Source organism: Pongo abelii, chromosome 1, assembly GCF_028885655.2.
Source record: "Pongo abelii isolate AG06213 chromosome 1, NHGRI_mPonAbe1-v2.0_pri, whole genome shotgun sequence".
Lineage (NCBI taxonomy): Eukaryota > Metazoa > Chordata > Mammalia > Primates > Hominidae > Pongo > Pongo abelii.
Window position 1 is genome coordinate 232,178,539 of NC_071985.2, and position 23,333 is coordinate 232,201,871.

The following is a 23,333-nucleotide window of genomic DNA, read 5'->3' on the forward strand; positions in this document are numbered from 1 at the left end:
GGCCACAGGGCCACATGCTCGCGGGTTCTGTGAGACAGCAGGAGGGCGGCGTGATGCGTCTCCCAGCGCTGATGTTTCAGAGATGCCGTAGTTCTCACAGGATGTAGAAGCACCAGTGACAGTGGGTCTTATTGTCATTTCACACAATGGAAAGAGGAAAGCACATTCGCCTCGTCCGCCTCTTTCAGACACTCCCTCCCGGAGGACGCGGGGAGGTATTTTGACAAGGAGACCCGAGTCCTGGAGGCCCCGATGACCATATGGGTGGCCGACCAGGTCTGTGTTGGGGCACTTCCCAGGGATGCTGGGCGCTCCTGGGGAGCAGGGGCTTTCCTGGGAGGCCAGGCCCGGCACCCGGGCGAGGGCCCCCAAAAGGGCTCATCCTCACTTGCCTTCCAGGAGGCGTCTAGCAGCCAGAGGGGCTTGCCTGCTGGGAGGGTGCTCATGGGCCAGAGAGAGGCCTCCGAGGCCCATCCAGGCCAGCAGGGCTGTGTCCCAGGCACCCGCACCTGCATGTGCACACATGAGGGGTGCCCCACACACTCAGCTGCACACGTCTATGTGCCCACGTGTGCCACACACAGAGACACATGCACCCCACTCCACCTGCAGCTGGCTCCCAGCTGCCACCCACCCGCAGCTCCTCCCCCCATGTCAGGGAGCGGTCACAGGGAAGTGGGTTTTATTAAAAGATGGCCTCGTCGTGTCCTGGAAACGGTGGGCCATGGCCACAGGCAGCAGCAGTGGTTGCGCCTCAGAGTTTGGGGAGCACTTGGTAAGTCTCCGAGTGGCTGCGAGGGCGCCTGTGCCCTTTGTGCCTCAGAACAAGCCAGTGGAATTCACCGTACATGCCATTGTCACCACCTCGGACCTGGAGCTCAATCCCTCGGAGGTGGATTTTGGCTACTGCACCATCTATGAGGCCATCAGGACGGAAATCAGCCTCTACAACCACTCGCTGCTGCCCCAGGAGTTTGGGTTCGTCAGGCTTCCTAAGGTACCTCCTGCAGCCAGGCCTGCGGCAAGAGGGACAAGGCGGGGAAGTCCTGGGGGCAGGATGCAGCGGCCACTGCTCCAGGATCCCCCACGCATGGGCGTGTGGCCCAACTTCCGCCTCTCAGCTGCACCCCCCAGGCCTGGGCCTCCCCACCCTGCACACTAGCCCTGAGCGTGCAGCCCAACTTCTGCCTCGGTCCTGTGCACCTCCCACGCTCCAGATCCCTCTCCCCGCTCTTCCTTCTGAAACTTTCCCCTGCTGGGGCTACACAAGGTAGCTGGGACGAGGCCCAAGCCTGGGCACCCCTCACCTTTCCCTGGGCTGCCCCGCCGCCAACACCACCATCCTCTCTCTCTCTCCCCCCCGCACACACACACACATACGCGTGCACACACATGCACATGCTCACAATTGCTCATGCACTCATACACATGCGCTCACACTCACACACTTGCTGACACACTCGTTCACAGCCACACTCTCACCCTCACATTCGCTCACACATGATCACACTAATCTCTTACTCTCACACTCACAGCCCTGCCGCACGTGTGTCCACGTGGTCTCCCCGTGACACGCCCTCAGAGCACTCTTCCATTTCCAGTTTGTGGACGTCCAGCCCAACGATGGGTTTGGGACAATCCTGCCCCTGGAAACGCTGCAGTTCTACGTGATCTTCCAGCCCACCAAGGCCGAGGAACACAGCTTCGAGCTGACCTGCAAGTCTGAGATCAACCGGTGAGCCTGCCAGGGAGAGGGGACGCAGTGGGCCTGGAGCGACCGCTCGGGAGGGGCCACCCTTCCCAGCACCACCACATCCCCGCCTCTGACCCCATCTGCCTGGCTGACCACAGGGCTGGGCTGGGCAGCACTGCCGGCCGGCAGGAACCTCAAACCTGGGTGCAGACAGGCCTGGGACCCAGGGACCCAGGCAGCCTTGAGTTCTGGGCCCGCTCAGCCGTGTGTGTGTGTGTGTGTGTCGTGGGCGTGTGTATGAGCATGTGTGTGAGGACAGGCGAGTGTGCCTGTGTGTGTATGAACGTGTGTGCGCATACAGGCGTATCACTGTAGGAGTAGGTGTGAGTACATATGGGGGTGTGCGTGAGTGCGTGTTTGTCAGTGTGAGACTGTATGTGAGCCTGTGGGAGTGTGTGTGTGTGAGCATAGTGATTGTGTGAATGTGTGAATGTGTGAGTGCAGGTGTGTGAGTGTATGGGGGTGAGTGCCTATGTGTGTGAGTATGCGTATGTGGGTGTGTGAGCTTGCATGAGTGTGAGCACATGTGAGTGAACGTGTGTGTGTGCGCACCTTGTGTGTGAGTGCATGTATGTGGGTGTGTAAGGTTGCGTGTGAGTGCATGTATGTGTGAGCATAAATGTGAATGAATGTGAGTGCTTGTATGTGTGAGTGCCTGAGTGTGCGACCATGCGTGAGTGCATGTGTGTGCATGTGTATGAGTGCATTTATGTGAGACTGTGTGCGTGCATGTGTATATACACACGTGCTGTGCAGGGCACTCCTCTGGACACAGGTGGGTGGACCTGTGTCCAGAGGTGGACCTGGTGTAAATCCCTGCGTGCTCTGAGGTCTTGTGCAACCAGCCAGTCTCTGCACCTCCCTGAGCCTGAGGGCGGGATAAGGAAGTGGTGGAGAGGGAGAGGTGAAACTGGACCCCAAGTGGTGGCCGGTGGTCCTGCGTGGGTTCTTGTTGCTGCTGGGATCATCAGTCTCCAGGGATGTGCTCTGGGGCAGAGGCCAAGACACTGGGGGGCAGTCACAGCTGGGTCTGTGGTCCGTTTTGATCGCTTTTGTTTCAGATGTGAGCCGAGTTGAGGTTCATTTTTTTGCACAGAGGCTTGCAATTATTCCAGCCTCATTGTTGAAAAGATTCCATTCTGCCCTGAATTCCTCTGTGCTTTCATCAAACAATCGCCCACATTTGGGTCCTACTGACCTGGGCCACTGGGGCCTCCCTCCATCTCTGTGGTCCTTGAAAGGTATTTATTGAAGACGCCAGATGCGTTTGTTCTGTGGAGTTGCCACAGGTGTGATGCTGTCCTGTGGTGTCAGTTCACATGTTCCTCTGTTCTGTGTTGTGGGTTCATCGGCAGCAGCACCTCTGGGCTAGTCAGGCAGCCAGACCACTTCAAAAGCCACGCTGGCTCCTTCCCCAGGGTGCGTTAATGCCCCGGCGCCTCTCCCTCAGCCGCCTTTGGTGCCCAGTGCTTTGCACCTTCCATCCGTAATCACGCCCATGTTGCAGTTTCCGACCCTGTATCACTTTCTGAACTCTTTGAGGCTCACGTGGAGTCCTTAGGCTGCAGCCTTTGATTCCTTCATAACACGCTTCCCAGTTTGCTTCACCATTTACATAAATTCCACTCCTCATTCTCTCTCATCTCATAACAATGTCACCTGTGATTCAACCATTTTCTACTGCTCATTTTCAAGTGCAATTATTTTTTTCTGAACTTTTACATTTTAATTTTTTTTTTTTTTTTGAGACAGGGTCTTGCTCTGTCACCCAGGCTTGAATGCAAGGGGTGCAATCATGGCTCACTTCAGCCTCCACCTCCCGGGTTCAAGCGATCCTCCCACCTCAGCCTCCTGAGTGTGGCTAGGACTACAGGAACACGCCACCATGCCTGGCTAATTTTTATATTTTTTGTAGAGACGGGGTCTCACTATGTTGCCCAAGCTGGTCTTAAATTCATAGCCTCAAACGATCCTCCTGCTTCAGTCTCCCAACGTGCTGGGATGACAGGCGTGAGCCACTGTGCCCGGCTCTCCTCCTCACTCTCAGAAAGGAGCCCAGTTCGGAGAGCTTTTATTTTTTCTTTTCTTTTTTTCTTTTTTTCTTTTTTTTTTTTCTTATTTGTCTTGAGACGGAGTCTCGCTCTGTCGCCAGACTGGAGTGCAGTGGCATGATCTTGGCTCACTGCAACCTTTGCTTCCCGGGTTCAAGCAATTCTCCTGCCTCAGCCTCCTGAGTAGCTGGACTATAGGTGTGCACCACCATGCCCAGCTAATTTTTGTATTTTTAGTAGAGACAGGGTTTCACCGTGTTAGCCAGGATGGTCTTGATCTCTTGACCTCGTGATCCACCCGCCTCAGCCTCCCAAAGTGCTGGGATTACAGGTGTGAACCACCGCGCCCAGCCTCAGATCAGAGAGCTTTTCTTTTCTTTTTCTTCTTTTTTTTTTTGAGATGGAGTGTCGCTCTTGTTGCCCAGGCTGGAGTGCAATGGCGCGATCTCGGCTCACCACAACCTCTGCCTCCCAGGTTCAAGCGATTCTCCTGCCTTAGCCTCCTGAGTAGCTGGGATTACAGGCATGCACCACCATGCCCAGATAACTGGATTTTTTGTATTTTTAGTAGTGACGGGGTTTCTCCATGTTGGTCAGGCTGGTTTCGAACTCCCAACCTCAGGTGATCCGCCCGCCTCGGCCTCCCAAAGTGCTGGGATTACAGGCGTGAGCCACCGCGCCCGGCCTCTCAGAGAGCTTTTCTAAGTCCATGGCTCCAGAGCCCCCTGCAGTTCATGCGTGTGTGCGTGTGTGTGTGTGTGCGTGTGTGCGTGCGTGTGTGCGTGTGTGCGTGTGTGCGTGTGTGCGTGTGTGCGTGCGTGTGTGCGTGTGTGTGCGTGCGTGCGTGTCTGCGTGTGCGTGTGTGCGTGTGCGCGTGTGTGTGCGTGTGTGTGCGTGTGTGCGTGTGTGTGCGTGTGTGTGCGTGCGCGTGTGTGCGCGTGCGTGTGTGTGCGTGTGTGTGCGTGTGCGTGTGCGTGTGTGTGTGCGTGCGTGTGTGTGCGTGTGTGTGCGTGTGCGTGTGTGCGTGTGTGCGTGTGTGTGTGTGTGCGTGTGTGAAGTGCTAAAAACAAAAGGTCCCAACTTTCTTAGCTCTGAGTCCTCTGCTCTCTTCCTCCCTTCCATTTTCAGATAATCCACAAACTCAGAAAGCCAACATCGTGTACCCTCCACCCAAAATACAGATCTTAGACTTTTATCCTACTTGCCTCTGATTTCTCTTTGTTGTTACAGAAACAAACATTCTCCCTCAAGTCGGAGCTGTCTTTGTTCTCCCTCCCTCCCCAGAGCCCATCACTGCCAGGAATGCCAGGGGTCACATTTTCATTATATACCTGTGTACCTATAACCTAACACACACACGTCCACACGTGTGTACCTACAACCTAACACATGTACACACGTGTGTACCTACAACCTAACACACACGTCCACACGTGTGTACCTATAACCTAACACACACACGTCCACACGTGTGTACCTACAACCTAACACATGTCCACACGTGTGTACCTACAACCTAACACACACGTCCACACGTGTGTACCTACAACCTAACACACGTACACACGTGTGTACTTGCAACCTAACACACACGTACACACCTGTGTACCTACAGCCTAACACACGTACACGTGTGTACCTACAGCCTAACACACACGTACACACGTGTGTACCTACAGCCTAACACACACGTACGTGTGTACCTACAGCCTAACACATGTACACATGTGTGTACCTATAACCTAACACACACACGTACACACACTTCTACACTTGCACAGATGTAGAGTGACCACCATGCTGCTGTGCCCAGCACTGAGGGGTTTCTCAGGCCGCAGGACTTTGAGTGCTGAAACTAGGAGAGCCCCACGCAGACCGGGACCTCATGTCGGTGGCCTCAGACCCCCGCCGCTGGTCTGGATTTTGCTTGTCTCCCCTCAGCCTGGGTATTTTTGTGACTGATCCTCATGGGCACCACCAAAGGCTCCATGTTGGACCCATCAGGTTTGAGGCCTGCGGGCTGTCAGAGCAGCACCTCGTGGGAAGCTTCTAGCTCTAAACGCAGATATTAGAAAAGAGGGTTTGAAAATCAACCATCTAAGCTTCCTTTTCAAGAATTAGGAAAAGAACACAGGAAATTAAACCCAAAGAGAGTAGAAGAAAGGCATAATAAAAGTAAAAGTGGAAGTCAACGAAATAGAAATGCAATATTCAACAGAGAAAAACAACAAACTAAAAGTCTTTCTTGTACAATTTAATAAAATTCATTACCCCTAGCAAGACCAATCAGGATAAAAAGAGAAAACACAAACCATCAATATCAGGAGCGAAAGGGAACATCACTACAGACCCTAACAAATATCAAAACGATAAGAAGAGAACATGATGAACAGCTTTACACCAGGGAACCTGACAATTTCGAGGAAATGGACAAATTCCTCAAAATACACAACTGACACAAGAAAAATATAGAAATACCTGAATAGTTGGGCCGGGCGCGGTGGCTCACGCCTGTAATCCCAGCACTTTGGGAGGCCGAGGTGGGCGGATCACCTGAGGTCAGGAGTTTGAGACCAGCCTGGCCAACATGGTGAAACCCTGTCTCTACTAAAAATGCAAAAATTAGCCAGGTAAGGTGGTGCACACCTGTAATCCCAGCTACTCTCCTGAAGCAGGAGAGTCACTTGAACCCGGGAGGTAGAGCTTGCAGTGAGCCAAGATTGCACCACTGCACTAAGCCTGGGCGACAGAGCGAGACTCCATCTCAAAAAAAAAAAGTCGGGCACGGTGGCTCCCACCTGTAATCCCAGCACTTTGGGAGGCCGAGGCGGTTGGATCACGAGGTCAGGAGATCGAGACCATCCTGCTTAACACGTTGAAACCCCGTCTCTACTAAAAATACAAAAAAATTAGCCGGGCGTAGTGGCGGGCGCCTGTAGTCCCAGCTACTTGGGAGGCTGAGGCAGGAGAATGGCGTGAACCCTGGAGACGGAGGTTGCAGTGAGCCGAGATCACGCCACTGCACTCCAGCCTGGGTGACAGAGCGAGACTCCATCTCAAAAAAAAAAAAAGGTCGGGCACAGTGGCTCACGCCTGTAATCCCAACACTTTAGGAGGCCGAGGCAGGCGGATCACGAGGTCAGGAGATCGAGACCATCTTAGCTAACACAGTGAAACACCATCGCTACTAAAAATAAAAAAAATTAGCCGGGTGTGGTGGTGGGTGCCTGTAATCCTAGCTACTTGGGAGGCTGAGGCAGGAGAATCATTGAACCCGGGAGGCGGAGGTTGCAGTGAGCTGAGATCACGCCACTGCTCTCCAGCCTGGGCAACAGAGCGAGATTCTGTCTCAAAAAAGAAAAGAAAAGAAAAGAAAAAAATTGACTACTAATAATAATCAATAACATCTCCACTCAAAAATAATTTTAGTGAGTGCTGGGCACCACGGCCGTAATCCCAGCACTTTGGGAGGCTGAAACAGGAGGATCACTTGAGTCCAGGAATTTGAGACCAGGCTGGGCAACACCCCATCACTACATTTTTTTTTTTTGAGACGAAGTCTCGCTCTGTCGCCCAGGCTGGAGTGCAGTGGCATGATCTCGGCTCACTGCAAGCTCCGCCTCCTGGGTTCACGCCATTCTCCTGCCTCAGCCTCCCAAATAGCTGGGACTACAGGTGCCCGCCACCACGCCTGGCTAATTTTTTTGTATTTTTAGTAGAGACGGGGTTTCACCGTGTTAGCCAGGATGGTCTCGATCTCCTGACCTCGTGATCCGCCCGCCTCGGCCTTCCAAAGTGCTGGGATTACAGGCGTGAGCCACCTCGCTCGGCCTACATTTTTCTGAATTTTTTTAAGTTTTTTTTTTTTTTTTTTGAGACGGGAGTGTCACTCTGTCACCCAGACTGGAGTGCAGTGGGGCAACTTCGGCTCACCACAACCTCCACCTCCTAGGTTCATGCCATTCTCCTGCCTCAGCCTCCAAAGTAGCTGGGACTACAGACGCCCGCCACCACACCTGGCTAATTTTTTGTATTTTTTAGTAGAGACAGAGTTTCACCGTATTAGCCAGGATGGTCTCGATCTCCTGACCTCGTGATCCACCCGCCTTGGCCTCCCAAAGTGCTGGGATTACAGGCATGAGCCACCAACCCCGGCCTTTTTAAAGAATTTTTTAAAGCATTTAGAGCCTGTGGTCACAGGACATAAAAATATGTATTTGAATATTACAGCATATGAATGAACACTTTCTGTTACTGACAAATGTGATAGGAGTATTGTCCTTTACAGCATAAAATATATACAATTAGGACAAAAATCAATGGGGAAAGTACAGTGGAAATAGGCATTCGAGGAAAATATGAAATGTGAAGTTTCCAATGGTTAAAATAACCAGGTCCTGGCGTCTTTTCAATGGATGGTGGCAGGAATCAACTTGCCCATAATGGGCCTCATAGACACCTCTGCTTACATTTAGAGAAAGAGATCCGTTTTTAAAACGTTTTTAAAATGTCAATAAATATTGAACAAAATAAGCTAGAAATTTCCTTTGCAACTTCCTTTGCAACTATTAAACTTGTTGCCAGGACACAGTGGCACGCATCTGCAGTCCCAGCTACTTGGGAGGCTGAGGCAGGAGGACCCCTTGAACCAGGAGTTCGAGGCTACAGTGAGCTGTCGTGGTGCCACTGCACTCCAGCCTAGGGCAACAGAGCGAGACTCCATCTCTATTTATAAATGAATAAATATGTTTTAAAATTTTTAGCTACCCACCTAAAACGTGCACAAGGATACGCTGTATTTTCGAAATTTGTTAACGGCGCAGTGACCCCCTGGGCTGCAGGAACATGCATGTCCCTGTGAGCCTCACCCAGGGCTTGTCCTCCACCCAGCAGCCCCTGCGCCTGCTGCAGAGGGACACAGACGCCCTGCACGGCTGAGGGCCTCCCATGCTGCTGCTTGCAGGTGCTTCAAGCTGTCTTGCCGGGCTGTAGGCGTCCACCCACCCCTGGAGCTGTCCCACTACCAGATCAAGTTTGCGGCCACGGCCCTATACGACACCTCCGTGGCTACGGTGTACGTCATCAACTCTCACCTGAGCATGAGCTCGCGGACCCACTCCAAGCCCCGCATTGGCTCAGAAGACGCCTCTCCCGTGGGGCCCACGTCTTTCGAGTTCCTGCTGCCCCCAGACTCGCCTATCACCATCTCACCCTCGGTGGGGACCGTGTGGCCAGGAAAGGTGGGTGGGGGCCCCACACGCAGGCTGGGAAGCAGGGGCTCCACGCCACCTGCATTTACCCCCGGGGTGTCTGGCTCTGCCCACCCTTAATCACAGGGTTTCAACCCGGAGAACACGGGCGGGAGTGAACCCGACCCTCATCAGACCCAAGCAGGGCCGAGGAAGGCTCCATGGTCAATGTGCATGGGGGCCCAGGGCCACCCCCGTCAGGGGGGGTCACAGTGCTCTTGGTCCAGCCTGACCCCGAGAGGCAGGAGCTCCCCAGGCTGCTGGCCTGGCCGGAACCCAGCCGGGGCTCCCAGGTTGAGACTGGGGAAGGCTGTGTAGTCCTTTGCACCTGCGGACCTCGCAGGCCGACTGGGAGCAGAGGGCGTCGGCCACTCCCACCCAGCACTCTACCTTTCCTGCAGAGCAGAAAGCTTGGGGCCTGGCAGGGCCTTCGGGTGACCCTGAGGGCTGCCGAAGGCCTAAGTGAGGAGGAGAATGTGAGGGACAGTTGGCTCACATGGGATTTCAATGAATGCAGTGATTCGAAATGCATTTCATTCAACTTAGCAAAAGCCACTTGGTGATGGTTCTCACCCCCACACACGTTACTGCAGATGCAGCTCTCCCCTCCCTCCCCTACCCTCTCCCCTCACTCCCTCCCTACCCTCTCCCCTCCCTCCCTCCTGTACCATTTCCCCTCCTTCACTCCCCTACCCCCTCCCCTTCCTCCCCTCTCCCCTCCCTCCCCTTTCCACTCCCTCCCCTCTCTCCCTCCCCTCTCCCCTCCTCTACCTCCCTCCCCTACCTTTTCCCCTCCCTCCCTCCCCCATCCTCTCCCCTCCCTCTCCCATCCTCTCCCCTCCCTCCCCCACCCTCTCCCCTGCCTCCCTCTCCTCACCCCTCCCTCCTCTACCTCTCCCCTCCCTCCCTCCCCCCCCTCACCCTCTCCCCTCCCTGCCTCCCTCCCTACCCTACCCTCTCCCCTCCCTCTGGCCCCTCACCATCTCCCCCCTCCCTCCCCCCCCATGCTTTCCTCTCCCCCCCCACCCTCTCCCCTCCTTCTCTCCCTCCCTACTATTCTACCCTCTCCCTCCCTCTCTCCCCTCACCATTTCCCCTCCTTCCCTCCCCCACCCTCTCCCCTCCCCCACCCTCTCCCCTCCCCCCACCCTCTCCCCTCCCCCCACCCTCTCCCCTCCCCCCCACCCTCTCCCCTCCCCCCCACCCTCTCCCCTCCCTCCATCCCTCCCCTCCCCCCACCCTCTCCCCTCCCCCCACCCTCTCCCCTCCCCCCCACCCTCTCCCCTCCCCCCACCCTCTCCCCTCACCATTTCCCCTCCTTCCCTCCCCCACCCTCTCCCCTCCCCCCACCCTCTCCCCTCCCCCCCACCCTCTCCCCTCCCTCCATCCCTCCCCTGCCCTCTTCCCTCCCTTCCTCCCTCCCCTCACCCTATCCTCTCCCTCCCTCCCATACCCTCTTCCCACCATCCCCTACCCTCTCCCCTCCCTCCCTTCCCCCACCCTCTCCTGTCCCTCCATCTCTCCCCCACCCTCTTTCCTCCCTCCCTCCTCCACCCTCTCCCCTCCCTTCCCTCACCCTCTCTCCTCCCTCCCCTCACCCTCTCCCCCCTCCCCCCACCATCTCCCCTCCCTCCCTCCCCCCACCCTCTCCCCTCCCTCCTTCCCCTCACCCTCTCCTGTCCCTCCCTCCCCTACCCTCTCCCCTCTCTCCCTCCCCTATCCTCTTCCCTCCCTCCCCTCACCATCTCCCCTCCCTCCTTCCCCCCACCCTCTCTCCCTTCCCTCCCTTCCCCCACCCTCTCTCCTCCCACCCCAGCCCTGTCCCCTCTCCCCACCCTCTCCCCCACCCGCACCATGTCGCCCCCAACCCCACACTGCACACTGCCTGTGGGCTCTGTCATGGAAGGACCCTTCTGTGGGAAGCCATTTCCAAAATGGAGGCTCCTTGGAAAAGCTGGTAGGGACAGGTTAGGGTGTGGGACTCGCCCGTAAAACTCAAGGAAAGGGCAGGCTCAGCTGTCGCTGCTGCCCCATGGACAGGGGACCTGGTCCCGGCCTGTCCAGGACTCTACTGTCAGCACCTCCAATCACGGGACCCCCACCCTGCATGGCCAGAGGGCTTGGTGCTCACGCCTGCAGCCCGCCCCCGCTTCCTGGAGGACAGAGGTCAGGGAGGGCCTTCCTGAAGGGGCACGCAGGCTGAAATCTCAAGGGGGAGGTGACCTTGAGGGGAGTCCACGGGCGGAGGACGGTAGAGTGCCAGCAGGGGCTCCTGGGGGGTGGAGGGAGGTGGCAGCCCCTGTGCTCACCCTGGTCTCTCCTCAGAGGTGCCTGGTCCAGGTGGCCTTCCGGCCCGTGCTGCCCGAGAAGCTGATCCGCCAGGAAGCCCTCCCGCTCCTGAACAGAGAAATGGAGACCAAATCTGTGCGTGGGGCCTGGGAAGGAGGGGCGTGGGTCGGGGAAGGTCCTGTTGCGGGAACAAACTCCACCGCCCCGGCCAGGTGCCGGGAGCACAGGGTAGACGTTTCCCAAGCAATGCACATGTCAAGCTGTATCTGAGAGCTTAAAAAGCTTGCTCACCAAGACCCTCTCGCCTCTCTGGAAGGCACTACCAGGCGGGAGCAGGGAAGGGTGGGCTCTGGAGGTGGGGGCAGTAGGGGCTGTGACCCAGGGGTGCGGCGGTTGCAATGAAGGGCCCCTCCAACAACCTGGAGGCCCCGGGAGGCGCACCTGAAACACGGAGTGTCCTGCAGAATCTGCCCCACAAGTGCCGGCCCTGGAGGTGGCCTCGAGGCTCCTGCCACACTCCAGATGCGCCCTTCCCGGCCTGGCTTCCTCCCAAGTGTTTGCCTTTCCCAGCCTGGGTTTCTCCTGGGCGTGCACACGAGGGGAAGCACTTGCCTTCGGCCTTCCGCGGTGAAGATGGGGGAAGGCACCAGGGTGGGGACTCCGGTTCTGGCCGCCTCCTCACTCCTTCGTGCCTCGGTTTATCCTCTGGTGAAGCAGATGCTGCAGTCTGTGAGCAGCTCTGTGGGGGTCTGTGTGCCCCTCCGCACTGGCTACTGTCTTCCTCTGGAGCCGGTCGGCTTTTGCATCCCCATACAATCCAAACTGGGGCTCCCGCGGTTCCTGCACTGGCCGTAGAGGAGCCACAGGGTGCAGCTGGCTCTTTAGGGCCCTGCATAGCCCCGCAGCCAGTCGCTTCCCCCACAGTTCCGAAAGGATATGGCCCCCCAGAGGAAAGACCTGCATAGACTGTCATTCTCCGTTCTTCGAGCGCAGAACCGCGACAAGCTGTTCAAAGTCTCTGTCCCCCACGTCCTGGAGATGCAGAAGCGGGAGCTGAAGCCCAGGTGGGTCCGGGAGGGGCTGCCCCACCTGCTTCCTTCCAGGCCCCTCTGGTGGGACCCACTGTGGCCCCTGTGGAGAGTCCCCTCCCTACAGACTGCCCGGAATGACCCGCGTGGCTGGAAGGACGGACGGCTTCAGACACAGCTGGATCCAGGTGCTGCCTTCCTGGGACCTGCCCACCCCATTCCCCCAGGCCTGACACCCCTGCACACAGCCTCAATCCACGGGTGGGGAGCAAAGCCACCACCCCCCACCCAGCCCCCCTGGGTGCAGAATGAGCCCTGGGAAAGCTCTGATGGGTGCCTGTGGCCCCAGGAAGGAACATGGCTCTCTAGCCAGGGGCCAAAGGCACCTGCCCCAACCCCTAGCCTCCAGCGACCAGCTGACGAGGACCTGAAGTGAGCGACGAGGCCCCCACAGGAGCCAGAGAAGGGTGGAAAAGCCAGCTTGTCAGGCACAACTGGGACAGCCACTGCCTGGGACCCTGGGACCCTGAGGCAGAGCTGCAGGTCCAGCCTGGGCCGATGGTGGGTGGGGGCAAGGCAGGAGTGCACGCCTCTGACTTCCTTCTAGTTCCGACGAGTACCAGGCTGCCCGAGCCACCCTGGTCAGAGCGTTCCAGGCGAAGTTTGACACATTTGTAGTTCCCTGTGTTGTTGCCAGTGGCGACATCAAAGACAGGAAGGGGTCAGAACCCCTGAGCTTCAGGTACGGGGTGCTCTGGCCAGAATGGGGTGTGGTCAGCCGCAAACGTGCTGTCCCTCTGCTACTGCCCGACTCTGGGGCCTGGGTGGGCAGGGGGCTGCCCACCCTGCCCTCAGCATACCCTTCCTATCCCAGCCCCCACAACACCCTGTACCTGGAGCTGTGGTGCCCGACGGTGGCACCATCTGTTGTGGTGACATCCCATAAAGGCAAGACCATCTTTAACTTCGGCGACGTCGCTGTGGGTGAGACGCTAAGCCCCACACACACCTCCACCCCGGTGCCCAGGCACACCCACGCCTCCCCCAGCCCCATGGCCCACCCCTGGCAGAGGTGCTCCCTGGGGCCTGGGGCTGTGGCCTGACGCTCCCTGCCCCATTTCAGGGCACCGCAGTATCAAGAAGGTCTCCATCCAGAACGTCTCTCTCGAGGATCTGACCGTGTCCTTGTCCACCCAGCTCAGGCGGCTGCGGGGTGGGAGCAGGGACGGGGGAGGGCGTGGTAGAGCCTGCAGACACCCGTATCCCCTCCTTGACGTGGACCCTCAGCTGGACTTCTCCCTGCTGAACCCCAACGGCCCCTTTGTCCTGCTGAACCACTCCAGCCTGCTGCGTGCGGGTGAGACCCAGGTCCTGGTGCTGTCCTTCTCTCCCCACGAGAGCATCCTGGTGAGTACCAGGCCCACCCCCACCGCACTGCGGCCCAAGGCTCCCCACACTGCAGGACAAAGGCGCTGGCCGGGCCGGGCATCACCTGTGCTCAGGCCCGGAACTGACCAAGCCTGGGTCTGCGAGCAGCCTGGCCCCCAGGCCCTCACACCAGCCACCAAGTGAGCGGAGCTGACGGAGCCCTCCCAGCGCTGTCTCAACTCCGGCATTGAGAACCCACTGCCCCTGAGGCAGAGCTCCCCTCGTGGCTCCAGCAGACATCTGTTCCTAGCTGAGGGATGTGGTCTCTTCAGGCTCAAGAAACACTGGACATCATCACCAAGAGAGGCACACTCACCCTCACCCTCGTGGGCACTGGCGTGGCGTCCATGATCACGTGCTCCATTGAAGGCAGCGTCCTCAACATGGGCTATGTGATTGCCGGAGAGTCTGTGTCCTCAGGCTTCAAGGTGAAGCACACGTGGGCCCTGGTGCTGGCTCCAGCCTCCCAGGAGGGGTTTCCACCAGGCAGGACTCAGGCCAGCTGTCAAAGTGACCCGTGGGTCGGAGAGCCCGTGGGGACACTGGTGGCCCCCTCTACCCCTCGTCTACACAGCTGCCGCCTCTGCTGCCCTCTCCTGCAGGGAACACGGGGCCTTTCTCTGGGGAGGCTGCAGATGTCCCCTAGTCCTCCCCACCTCCCTGTCCTCCTTGGCACTCCCTGTCCCTCCTCCTCAGCCCCTGCACAGAGCTCCCCCCACCCACCACCCCCTGCCCTGCTACTTGAACTCACTCCTTTGGAGCTCAGCTCAGCCACCCAGGGGCAAGGGTTTGCAGCCCTCTGCGGTGAGCCGCACTGCCCTGCATGCCCTCATGCCTTCGCACTGCCCCGTGTGCCCTCATGCCTTCGCACTGCCCCGCGTGCCCTCATGCCTTCGCACTGCCCCGCGTGCCCTCATGCCTTCGCACTGCCCCGCGTGCCCTCATGCCTTCGCACTGCCCCGTGTGCCCTAATGCCTTTGCACCAGCGTGTGCCCTCCTGCCTTCGCACTGCCCTGTGTGCCCTCATGCCTTCGCACCAGCATGTGCCCTCATGCTTTCGCACCAGTGTGTGCCCTCATGCCTTTGCACCAGCATGTGCCCTCATGCCTTCGCACCAGTGTGTGACCTCATGCCTTCGCACTGCCCTGTGTGCCCTCATGCCTTCGCACTGCTCTGTGTGCCCTCATGCCTTCGCATGAGCGTGGGTCCGGGAGGGACACCTGCTTCTCCACCTAGCTCATGGCAGGTCCTGGAGGCAGGGCCTGAGACGGGCGTTGCATGGAGAAAGGGTGCTCTAAGGAGAGGGGATGAAGGCAGGGAGGACACAGGCGGGGACGTGGGTTCAACTAAGCTGGGCCTGAGCAAGACTCAGGTGCCCTGAAGGACAGGTGGCACCTCAGAGCTGTCCACGCGCCCTAGGCAGGGAAGCTGAGCCCCAGCCTAGCAAAGGCTGATGAGAGGCTGGAAGAAGGGATGTTGGCACACAGCTCAATAAACTGCCACGTGTGCTGGCGTCATCAGGCCACCTGGGTCCCCACCTGGGTGTGGCATCATAGCAGCAGCCAAGTCCTGGGCACTGACGACAGGAAGGGGGCAGCCGGGCAGGGGCTGGCGGGCGGTGACCGCGGCCCGCTCTCTGCAGCTGCAGAACAACTCTCTGCTCCCCATCAAGTTCTCCATGCACCTGGAGAGCCTCTCCAGCACCCGGGGCCGGGGCCAGCAGCAGCTGCCGCAGTTCCTCAGCTCGCCCTCCCAGAGGACGGAGGTGGTCGGTGAGCTGAGGGGGTGGGCGATGAGCTGGGGGAGTGGGCGGTGGGCTGGAGGGGGACGGTTGGTGAGATCGGGGGCTGGGCAATGAGGTGGGGTGCGGGCGGTGAGCTGGTGGGGGCGGGTGGTGAGCTGGAGGGGGGTGGTTGGTGAGATGGAGGGGTGGGCGGTGTGCCGGGGAGGGGACGGCTGGTGAGATGGGGGGCTGGGCGGTGAGCTGGGGGGTGGGCAGTGAGCTGGAGGGGGCGGTGAGCTGGGGGGGCGGTTGGTAAGCTGGGGAAGGCAGTTGGTGAGCTGGGGGGGCGGTGAGCTGGGGGGCAGTTGGTGAGCTGGGGGATGGGCGGTGAGCTGGGGGGGGCGGTTGGTGAGCTGGGGGGGCGGTTGGTGACCTGGGGGGTGGTTGGTGAGATGGGGGGCCGTTGGTGAGCTGGGGGGGCAGTGAGCTGGGGGGGCAGTGAGATGAGGGGGGGCAGTGAGATGGGGGGCGGTTGGTGAGCTGGGGGGCGGTGAGCTGGGGGGGCGGTGAGCTGGGGGGCAGTGAGATGGGGGGCAGTGAGATGGGGGGCAGTGAGATGGGCGGTTGGTGAGCTGGGGGGCAGTGAGCTGGAGGGGCAGTGAGCTGGGGGGCAGTGAGCTGGGGGGGACAGTGAGCTGGGGGGGCAGTGAGCTGGGGGGCAGTGAGCTGGGGGGGACAGTGAGCTGGGGGGGCAGTGAGCTGGGGGGGCAGTGAGCTGGGGGGGCAGTGAGCTGGGGGCGCAGTGAGCTGGGGGGCGCAGTGAGCTGGGGGGGACAGTGAGCTGGGGGGACAGTGAGCTGGGGGGGGCAGTGAGCTGGGGGGGACAGTGAGCTGGGGGGGACAGTGAGCGGGGGGGGCAGTGAGCGGGGGGGGCAGTGAGCTGGGGGGGGACAGTGAGCTGGGGGGGACAGTGAGCTGGGGGGGGACAGTGAGCTGGGGGGGACAGTGAGCTGGGGGGGGACAGTGAGCTGGGGGGGCAGTGAGCTGGGGGGGCAGTGAGCGGGGGGGGACAGTGAGCGGGGGGGGCAGTGAGCGGGGGGGGACAGTGAGCTGGGCGGGACAGTGAGCTGGGCGGGACAGTGAGCTGGGGGGGACAGTGAGATGGGGGGACAGTGAGATGGGGGGCGCTTGGATCCATGGGAGGAGTGGGGGGCGCAAGGCCATTGGGGGGACCGGGCAGGACAGGGGCTCTGCGGGGGGCGGGCAGGGTGCAGAACTCTATGCAGCAAGGCTTGGAGGGCAGACAGTGATTGCAGGTGGAGAAGGCCAAACTGCACCCCACCCTACCCACAGGGACGCAGAATCTCAATGGTCAGAGCGTGTTCAGCGTGGCCCCGGTCAAGGGCGTTATGGACCCCGGGAAGACGCAGGACTTCACTGTCACCTTCAGCCCCGACCACGAGAGCCTCTACTTCTCCGACAGGCTCCAGGTGGTGCTCTTTGAAAAGGTGCGGCTCTGGCTCTGCAAGCTCAGCCCGGCCCGGCCCTGGCCCCACCCAGAGCCTTGCCTTTCTCTGCACTGCCCCACTTTGGAGGCCCTGAGGGTACCATGGCTGGGGGACTCAGCACCACACTGAAGGCGGTCAGTGGAGAGACCAGAGTCCAGGGCCCCATGGGGCCCCCAGGCTGTCCCTGCCTCCTTCCCTGAGCCAGCCCAGCTCTCACCAGCAGGGCCCCTGCCGCGGAGCTTCGGGGACAAGGCCACTCCACTTCTTGTCCCCAGAAAATCTCCCACCAGATCCTGCTGAAGGGTGCCGCCTGTGAGCACATGATGTTTGTGGAGGGAGGCGACCCCCTGGACGTGCCCGTGGAGTCTCTGACAGCGATCCCTGTATTTGACCCCAGGCACAGAGAGGGTGAGCCCCTCCCCAGGGAGGGAACAGACACGGGGCCTCCCGGTGCCCCATCCCGTGGATGGGGGCCCCGAGACTCAGGGGAGCAGGGCAGGGATTCCCAGTCTTCTACCCCAGAGCCAAGCAGGACAGCCACTGCTAACCAGAGTTCAGGAGTTCAGCTGCAGCCTCACCCCATGCCTCAGCCTGACCCTGAACAGCTCCCCTGGCCACACCCCTCCAGCCAGCTCCCGGCCAGGCCCTCCCTCTCCAGAAGCTGAGGAGCTGAGGCCCATCCTGGTGACCCTAGACTACATCCAGTTTGACACAGACACGCCAGCCCCACCTGCCACCCGAGAGCTGCAGGTGGGCTGTATCCGGACCACCCAGCCATCTCCAAAGAAGGTGCCCACAGCACTGCCCCTGGGGACACCAGGCAGCCCCCTTGGCCTCCCCTGCCCTGGGCAGGCCTGACCCTCCTGGCCTTGCCCCTCACCGGGCTTGTCCCGACAGCCGGGCTTTTCTCGGACTTCCTGTGGCAGGTGTGGGGTGGGCAGCCTGCTGGTCAGAGCTGGGAGGGTGAGTGGAGCTGGGCACCCTCACCCCTAGTCCCACTGCTGCTGGGAGCGGTGCCTGGTTACCAGCCTACAGGAGCCCCATACCCCACAGACTGTTGAGTTCAGCATGGATAGCGTCGCATCCCTGCAGCACAAGGGTTTCTCCATTGAGCCCTCCAGGGGCTCTGTGGAGCGCGGCCAGACGAAGACCATCAGCATCTCCTGGGTGCCACCTGCGGACTTTGATGTGGGTGCCTTTGGGCTCCAGGCCAGGGAGCCCTGGGAACGCCAAAGGCTGGGTGGGCTGACACCCCTGCCCAGTCCCAGGGGAGGAGGTGGCCGTGGAGGACCCAGGGGAGTCAGGTGGGCAGGGCAGGGGGAAGACAGCAGATCTCCTCTGGGTGCCCACTGGCTGAAAGCCTCTTCTCCCCTCCCCTCCTGTTCCAGCCAGACCACCCACTCATGGTGTCGGCCCTGCTGCAGCTAAGGGGGGATGTGAAGGAGACCTACAAGGTCATCTTTGTAGCCCAGGTGGTGACCGGCCCCTAAGCCTCTGCACAGAGCACCCTCGGGCCCTCCTGTCCACCCTCAAAGCCCTCCCCAGGCTGAGGGCCAGGTCATACTACCCTAGAGCCTGGGACCCGGCCATCCTCTGCCAGACAGATTCCAGTAGGCCGCCCTCCACATGGTGCCACGGCCACTTCCTGCTGCCCTGGACCCCGCAAGCCCAGGGACATCCAAGAGCACCCCTCCTGAGACCCCAGACTCAGAAGCAGCGAGAAGGCCAGGCCAGCCCACAGCCATCCTAGCCAGAGCCCCTCAGAGCCCCCAGCCCCCAGGAGAGCCCTCCACAGCCTGTCAATAAATTTTCTGTAGGCCAACACGTGCAGCCTGCAGTGTGGGTGACAGCAGGTTATTCCCTGGGGTGAGCACAGAATGGGAAGTGGGGACAGAGCCCTGGGGAAGCAGCCCCTCCCCTCACAGCCATGAAACGCACTTTGCCTGGCAAGGGCCTCCTAGAGCGGGGCCATCCTGCAGGACACCTGTGGGGAGGCCACCCTGACCCAAATTCAAGGAGAGCCCCCAAGCCTGGCTTCCTGAGCAGCAGCAGGCAGCCCAGAGGGCCGGGGTTCAGCCAGAGCTGAGGCTGACCCAGAACCGAGGGGCCCTGGGTGGTGGGGAGGGCAGGGCTCCAAAGCCCAGGGCAGGCCCCGGGAACCTCCAGACTTTTCCCAAGTTCCAGGACCCCGGATGACCCCAAGCAAAGGTGAGCAGACGGTGGGGACCCAGCCTACTCATGCCCTCCCGTCTGCCCAGCAGGGGCCAGGTGAGGCCCGGCTCCTGCACTGAAGTCTCTACTTGCCTGAGATAAGTCTGGGCTCGGCTTTCTGGGCTCTGACCCACCCTTCAACAGAGAAGACCCCTCGCAGCCTGTGAGATGCTCCTGGAGCTCAGAGTGGTGCCTGCACCCCAACCCTGCTCTCTGGAGTCTGGCTTGTTGGACACTGTCCCCACAGAGCCCACCCAGCCTGGCCCTCCTGTCACAGTGCAGCACACCCACTGTGCCACCCCAACCAGCAGCCACCAGGAGAGCATACGCAGCCTTCCCTGGCCGGGTCGGGGGAGCAGATGGTGCTTCTGGGAGCTTTCCTGGGCACAGGCCTCAGGGACGCCAGTCTTGAGCTGCCTGCCCTCACCCCCAGCCCCCCAGGGCCCACGGTGCCTAGGAACTTGCCATTGCCCCAAACTTCAAGCCAGTGACATTGACCCTGCAGTGGCATTTTGCAGGATTTCTGTCCAATGGGTCCCTTGCTGCCCTTCCTGGGGCCAACCCGCCATGGCTGAAGCTTGCGCCACACCAGATGGGAGGGGAAGGCAGGTTCCTCCAGGTCCAGGCCAGGCCCCAGCCGCAGGAGGAGGTGCTACTGGATGGCACTGTTTCCTGAATAGGCCCTTCTCTTCTAAACCCTGACCCAACTCTCCTGCTGGCAGGCCTCTGGTACTGAGTGGCGAGGCCCGCCCAGGTCCTGCGTGGGGGCCGTGCCCTCACCTTCCGGAACTCGGGGCTGTGGCCTCAGGCTGTGCTGTGCACATGCACTCCCATTCCCACTCCCGTGCTGGGCCTCCACGACCAATGTAGTCAACATGGCAGGAAGAAGGGCCAGGGGCTGGGGGAGCTGGGCAGGCAGGAAGGACCCTTGAGGACCGTGACACAGGCCCTGGGAGGTGAAAGGCAACTTCAGGCAGAGCCCAACAGCGGAAGGAGTGATGGAGTGAAGGGGCAGATATGGGCAGAAGAGCCACGCAGAGGAGGCCCTGCCCTCCAGGGTCACTGTCCTTGTAGGGGTGGAGGACACTGAGCAGTGCCCACAGCAGAGGAGGCCCTGCCCTCCAGGGTCACTGCCCTTGTTGTAGGGGTGGGGGACACTGAGCAGCGCCCACATGTGGAACAGTTCTGAGCAAGGGGTGCGTGCCCCTCCTGCAGTAAGATGGACCCTGCTCCTTGCTGTGCTGACCACCTCCCTTAGCCTGACCACCAGACAGACGGTGTGCTGCTGGTCCCACGGGGAGCAGAGGGCAGCAACAGCCTAACAGGGCCCCTGGCCTGGTGGCAGAGGGATAAGGGTCAGGGGTCCCCCTGGAAGAAATGGCCCCCGGCCTGCCCCTGCACAGGGAGCAGCAGACATTGCAAGCTGAGGGAAGGGCGCTGGGCTCCCTGTGGCCCTTGGGAATGGATACCACATTCTCCAGGTGGGGCATGGCCCCCAAGGCCAAGTGCTTTGGGAAAGTGGTCTGCACCCAGCGCCTCAACGGCCCAGAGCCAGGGCCAGGCTCCAGCCCCCTGGGCCAGCCCCCAGGCAGCGCCTGCAGCGCAGGTCCACAATCAAGTGTCCAAACACCACGTTCGGGATGCCCAGCATCTTGGTGGTGTTACCCTACAGTTCACCTGGAGCCCGCCTGCGAGACTGGACCGGAGGGACCACACCCAAGGCAGCCACGACTTTCCGGGCCAGCTCCCGAGGGTCCCCGGGCCACGCCCAGACCAGCGGCAGAGCAGGCCACGCTCGGTCGAGGTTAAGGCGCCGTGCCCGGGCTGAGGGCGAGACCCACCCTCGCCTCACGAATCTGGGCCAGGTGGAGCTGCGGGGTAGGGCTTGCGGCGAACAAGCCCTCTGAACACGTTGGGCGTGGCCCAGTGGGAGGGGATTGCGTTGAGCGGGGAATGGTGGGCGAGGCTTACGTTGGGCATGGGGCCAGTGGGCGGGGCTTGCATTGAGTGGCGGCCCAGAGAATGGGGGCGTCTCGTGGGCGAGAGCTCCTGTGGGCGGGGCCTGCCGCGAACGAGGCTTGCACTGGGCGGGGCCCGGTGGGCGGGGTTTACGCTGCGTGAGGCGTCCTGTGGGCCTGTGCTCCTGTGGGCGAGGCCTGCGACGAACGGGGCTTGCTCTGGGCGGTGCCCGGAGGGCGGGGTTTACCCTGCGTGGGGCGTCCAGTACGCGTGTGCTCTTGTGGGCGGGGCCTGCGGCCAGCGGGGCCCGGTGGGCGGGGTTTACTCTGAGCGGGCGTTCTGTGGGCGTGTCATGTGGTGGGTGTGTCTTGTGGTGGGCGGGGCCCCATAAAGCCGCGCCGCCGGGCTTTGCTCCAACTTCCGCAGAGCATGGCCCGGGGGCGGCTGGCCGCCCGCGGACTCCGGCTGCTGCTGCCGCTCCTGCCGCTCCTGCCGCTGCCTCAGGTGGGTCGGGCGGCGTTCTCTCGCGGTTCAGCCAGCGCGGGGCGGGTCCGTGCTCGGACCACGCCCCTCCCGGGCTCACCCTTGTCCCCACAGGTGGCGCTGGGCTTCGCGGACGGCAGCTGCGACCCCTCGGACCAGTAAGTCGGGGGGGAGGGAGCCGGGTCCTGGCCCCGCCCTATGGGGAGGCATGGGCGGCGAGGTCGGCCGGCCCATGCCCCGCCTGCTCCAGGTGCCGCCGTCCCCACAGGTGCCCGCCCCAGGCCCGCTGGAGCAGCCTGTGGCACGTGGGGTAAGTGGAGGCCGCGGCGGAGCCGTGCGTCCGACGGTTCTGGGGCGGGGGTCACCGGGGCCAGGCCCGCCAGGCCCTTACCTCACCAGGCCGCCTCCGCTGTCGCCCAGTTCCGGCCGCTGGCGGGAACCGACCTCGATCAAGCAGGACCTTCCCTCCCACCTCTCTCGCCTGGCCTCCGCGGGAATCCCCTACGATCCCGCTCAGCAGTGGGGCAGTCGCTGAGAACAGCGAGTCCTGGGAGTGAGCCCAAGGCCACCCCTGGACAGCCCAGGAGAGATAGACAGGGCAGGCCCAGCAGCCCGAGGCCAGGCTCTGGCCACGGCGGTCTCCAACGTGGAGAGACGTTGTCTGTTTTTTATCCTGTTAATCTGTCTTCAGTGGTTGTGCCACGACATTCCCCAGGGTGCAGGTGCCCGGTGGCCGAGGGTCAGTCCAGTGGTAGAGCCTTGCTCTCCTAGGCTCATCTTGCTGGCAGTCCTCCTGCTGCTGCTGTGCGGGGTCACAGCCGGCTGTGTCCGGTTCTGCTGCCTCCGGAAGCAGGCACAGGCCCAGCCACATCTGCCACCAGCACGGCAGCCCTGCGACCTGGCAGTCATCCCTATGGACAGCGACAGCCCTGTACACAGCACTGTGACCTGTGAGTGCCTAGGGGCCCACCAGTTGGGGGTGGAGATGGCGGGGGTAAATGCCAAGCCCGCCCCCACGAACCCACTCTGGTTCCCTGCAGCCTACAGCTCTGTGCAGTACCCACTGGGCATGCGGTTGCCCCTGCCCTTTGGGGAGCTGGACCCGGACTCCATGGCTCCTCCTGCCTACAGCCTGTATGCCCCGGAGCCTCCACCCTCCTACGATGAAGCTGTCAAAATGGCCAAGCCCAGAGGGGAAGGGCCAGCATTCTCCCAGAAACCCAGTCCTCTCCTTGGGGCCTCAGGCCTAGAGACCACTCCAGTGCCCCAGGAGTCGGGCCCCAATACTCAACTACCACCTTGTAGCCCTGGTTCCCCTTGAAGGAGGTAGGAGAACGGACCAGAGCTTGGAGAACTAGCGCTTGGAGCCAAGGGCCCCCAGCCCACCCCACCATCCCGCACATTGCTGTGGCCCCAGCTTCGGTGCCATGTTACACCGGCCCCATGGCGTCACCCCCTAGGCAGGCTGCTGCTTTCAGCCTCAGCCCCTGGCCCAGCCCCAGCAGGCCCTCAGCCTGGAAGAGGCCCCTTGGGCCTGAGCCTCGGGTGGGAGCTCAGGGCCAGCTGTGACGTCTGCATCTTCTTGGAGAGAGAATAAAGTTTGTATTTAAGTGGTCTCTGCCTATGTGGGAAGGACTCTGGGACTCCAGAGC

The 23,333-nt window shown here is 60.9% G+C and overlaps 2 protein-coding genes across 11 annotated transcripts in view; both read left to right on the forward strand.

Annotated features, from left to right (window-relative positions):
- CFAP74 (cilia and flagella associated protein 74) overlaps nt 1–18,852 on the forward strand; it is an 81,919-nt gene extending 63,067 nt beyond the window's left edge. The window contains exons 23-40 of one of the 9 annotated variants that reach the window (XM_054557478.1): nt 189–276; nt 824–997; nt 1,602–1,735; nt 8,768–9,044; nt 11,378–11,476; nt 12,266–12,405; nt 12,977–13,111; nt 13,244–13,353; nt 13,493–13,548; nt 13,657–13,776; nt 14,070–14,225; nt 15,440–15,569; nt 16,874–17,028; nt 17,304–17,436; nt 17,657–17,817; nt 18,082–18,268; nt 18,417–18,500; nt 18,601–18,852. In XM_054557478.1, coding sequence (XP_054413453.1) covers nt 189–276; nt 824–997; nt 1,602–1,735; nt 8,768–9,044; nt 11,378–11,476; nt 12,266–12,405; nt 12,977–13,111; nt 13,244–13,353; nt 13,493–13,548; nt 13,657–13,776; nt 14,070–14,225; nt 15,440–15,569; nt 16,874–17,028; nt 17,304–17,436; nt 17,657–17,817; nt 18,082–18,268; nt 18,417–18,500; nt 18,601–18,725 — 2,464 coding nt within the window. In that variant the 3' untranslated portion in view covers nt 18,726–18,852. Of the gene's footprint in view, nt 1–188; nt 277–823; nt 998–1,601; nt 1,736–8,767; nt 9,045–11,377; nt 11,477–12,265; nt 12,406–12,976; nt 13,112–13,243; nt 13,354–13,492; nt 13,549–13,656; nt 13,777–14,069; nt 14,226–15,439; nt 15,570–16,873; nt 17,029–17,303; nt 17,437–17,656; nt 17,818–18,081; nt 18,269–18,416 lie in introns of those variants that run through there. The other 8 variants (XM_024231068.2, XM_054557507.1, XM_054557474.1 and 5 more) reach the window with 8 other exon arrangements.
- Nucleotides 18,853–21,274: 2,422 nt separating this feature from the next.
- On the forward strand, nt 21,275–23,295 carry TMEM52 (transmembrane protein 52). 2 transcript variants are annotated; one of them, XM_024230832.3, is made up of 5 exons: nt 21,275–21,702; nt 21,796–21,839; nt 21,950–21,991; nt 22,453–22,631; nt 22,722–23,295. In XM_024230832.3, the coding sequence occupies exons 1-5, from the start codon at nt 21,628–21,630 to the stop codon at nt 23,000–23,002; spliced, it is 621 nt and encodes a 206-aa protein (XP_024086600.2). In that variant the 5' UTR covers nt 21,275–21,627; the 3' UTR covers nt 23,003–23,295. The 2 variants fall into 2 exon arrangements, with proteins under 2 accessions (XP_024086600.2, XP_063571912.1); XM_063715842.1 differs by having other exon boundaries at nt 21,608–21,839.
- The last annotated feature ends 38 nt before the right edge of the window (nt 23,296–23,333 follow it).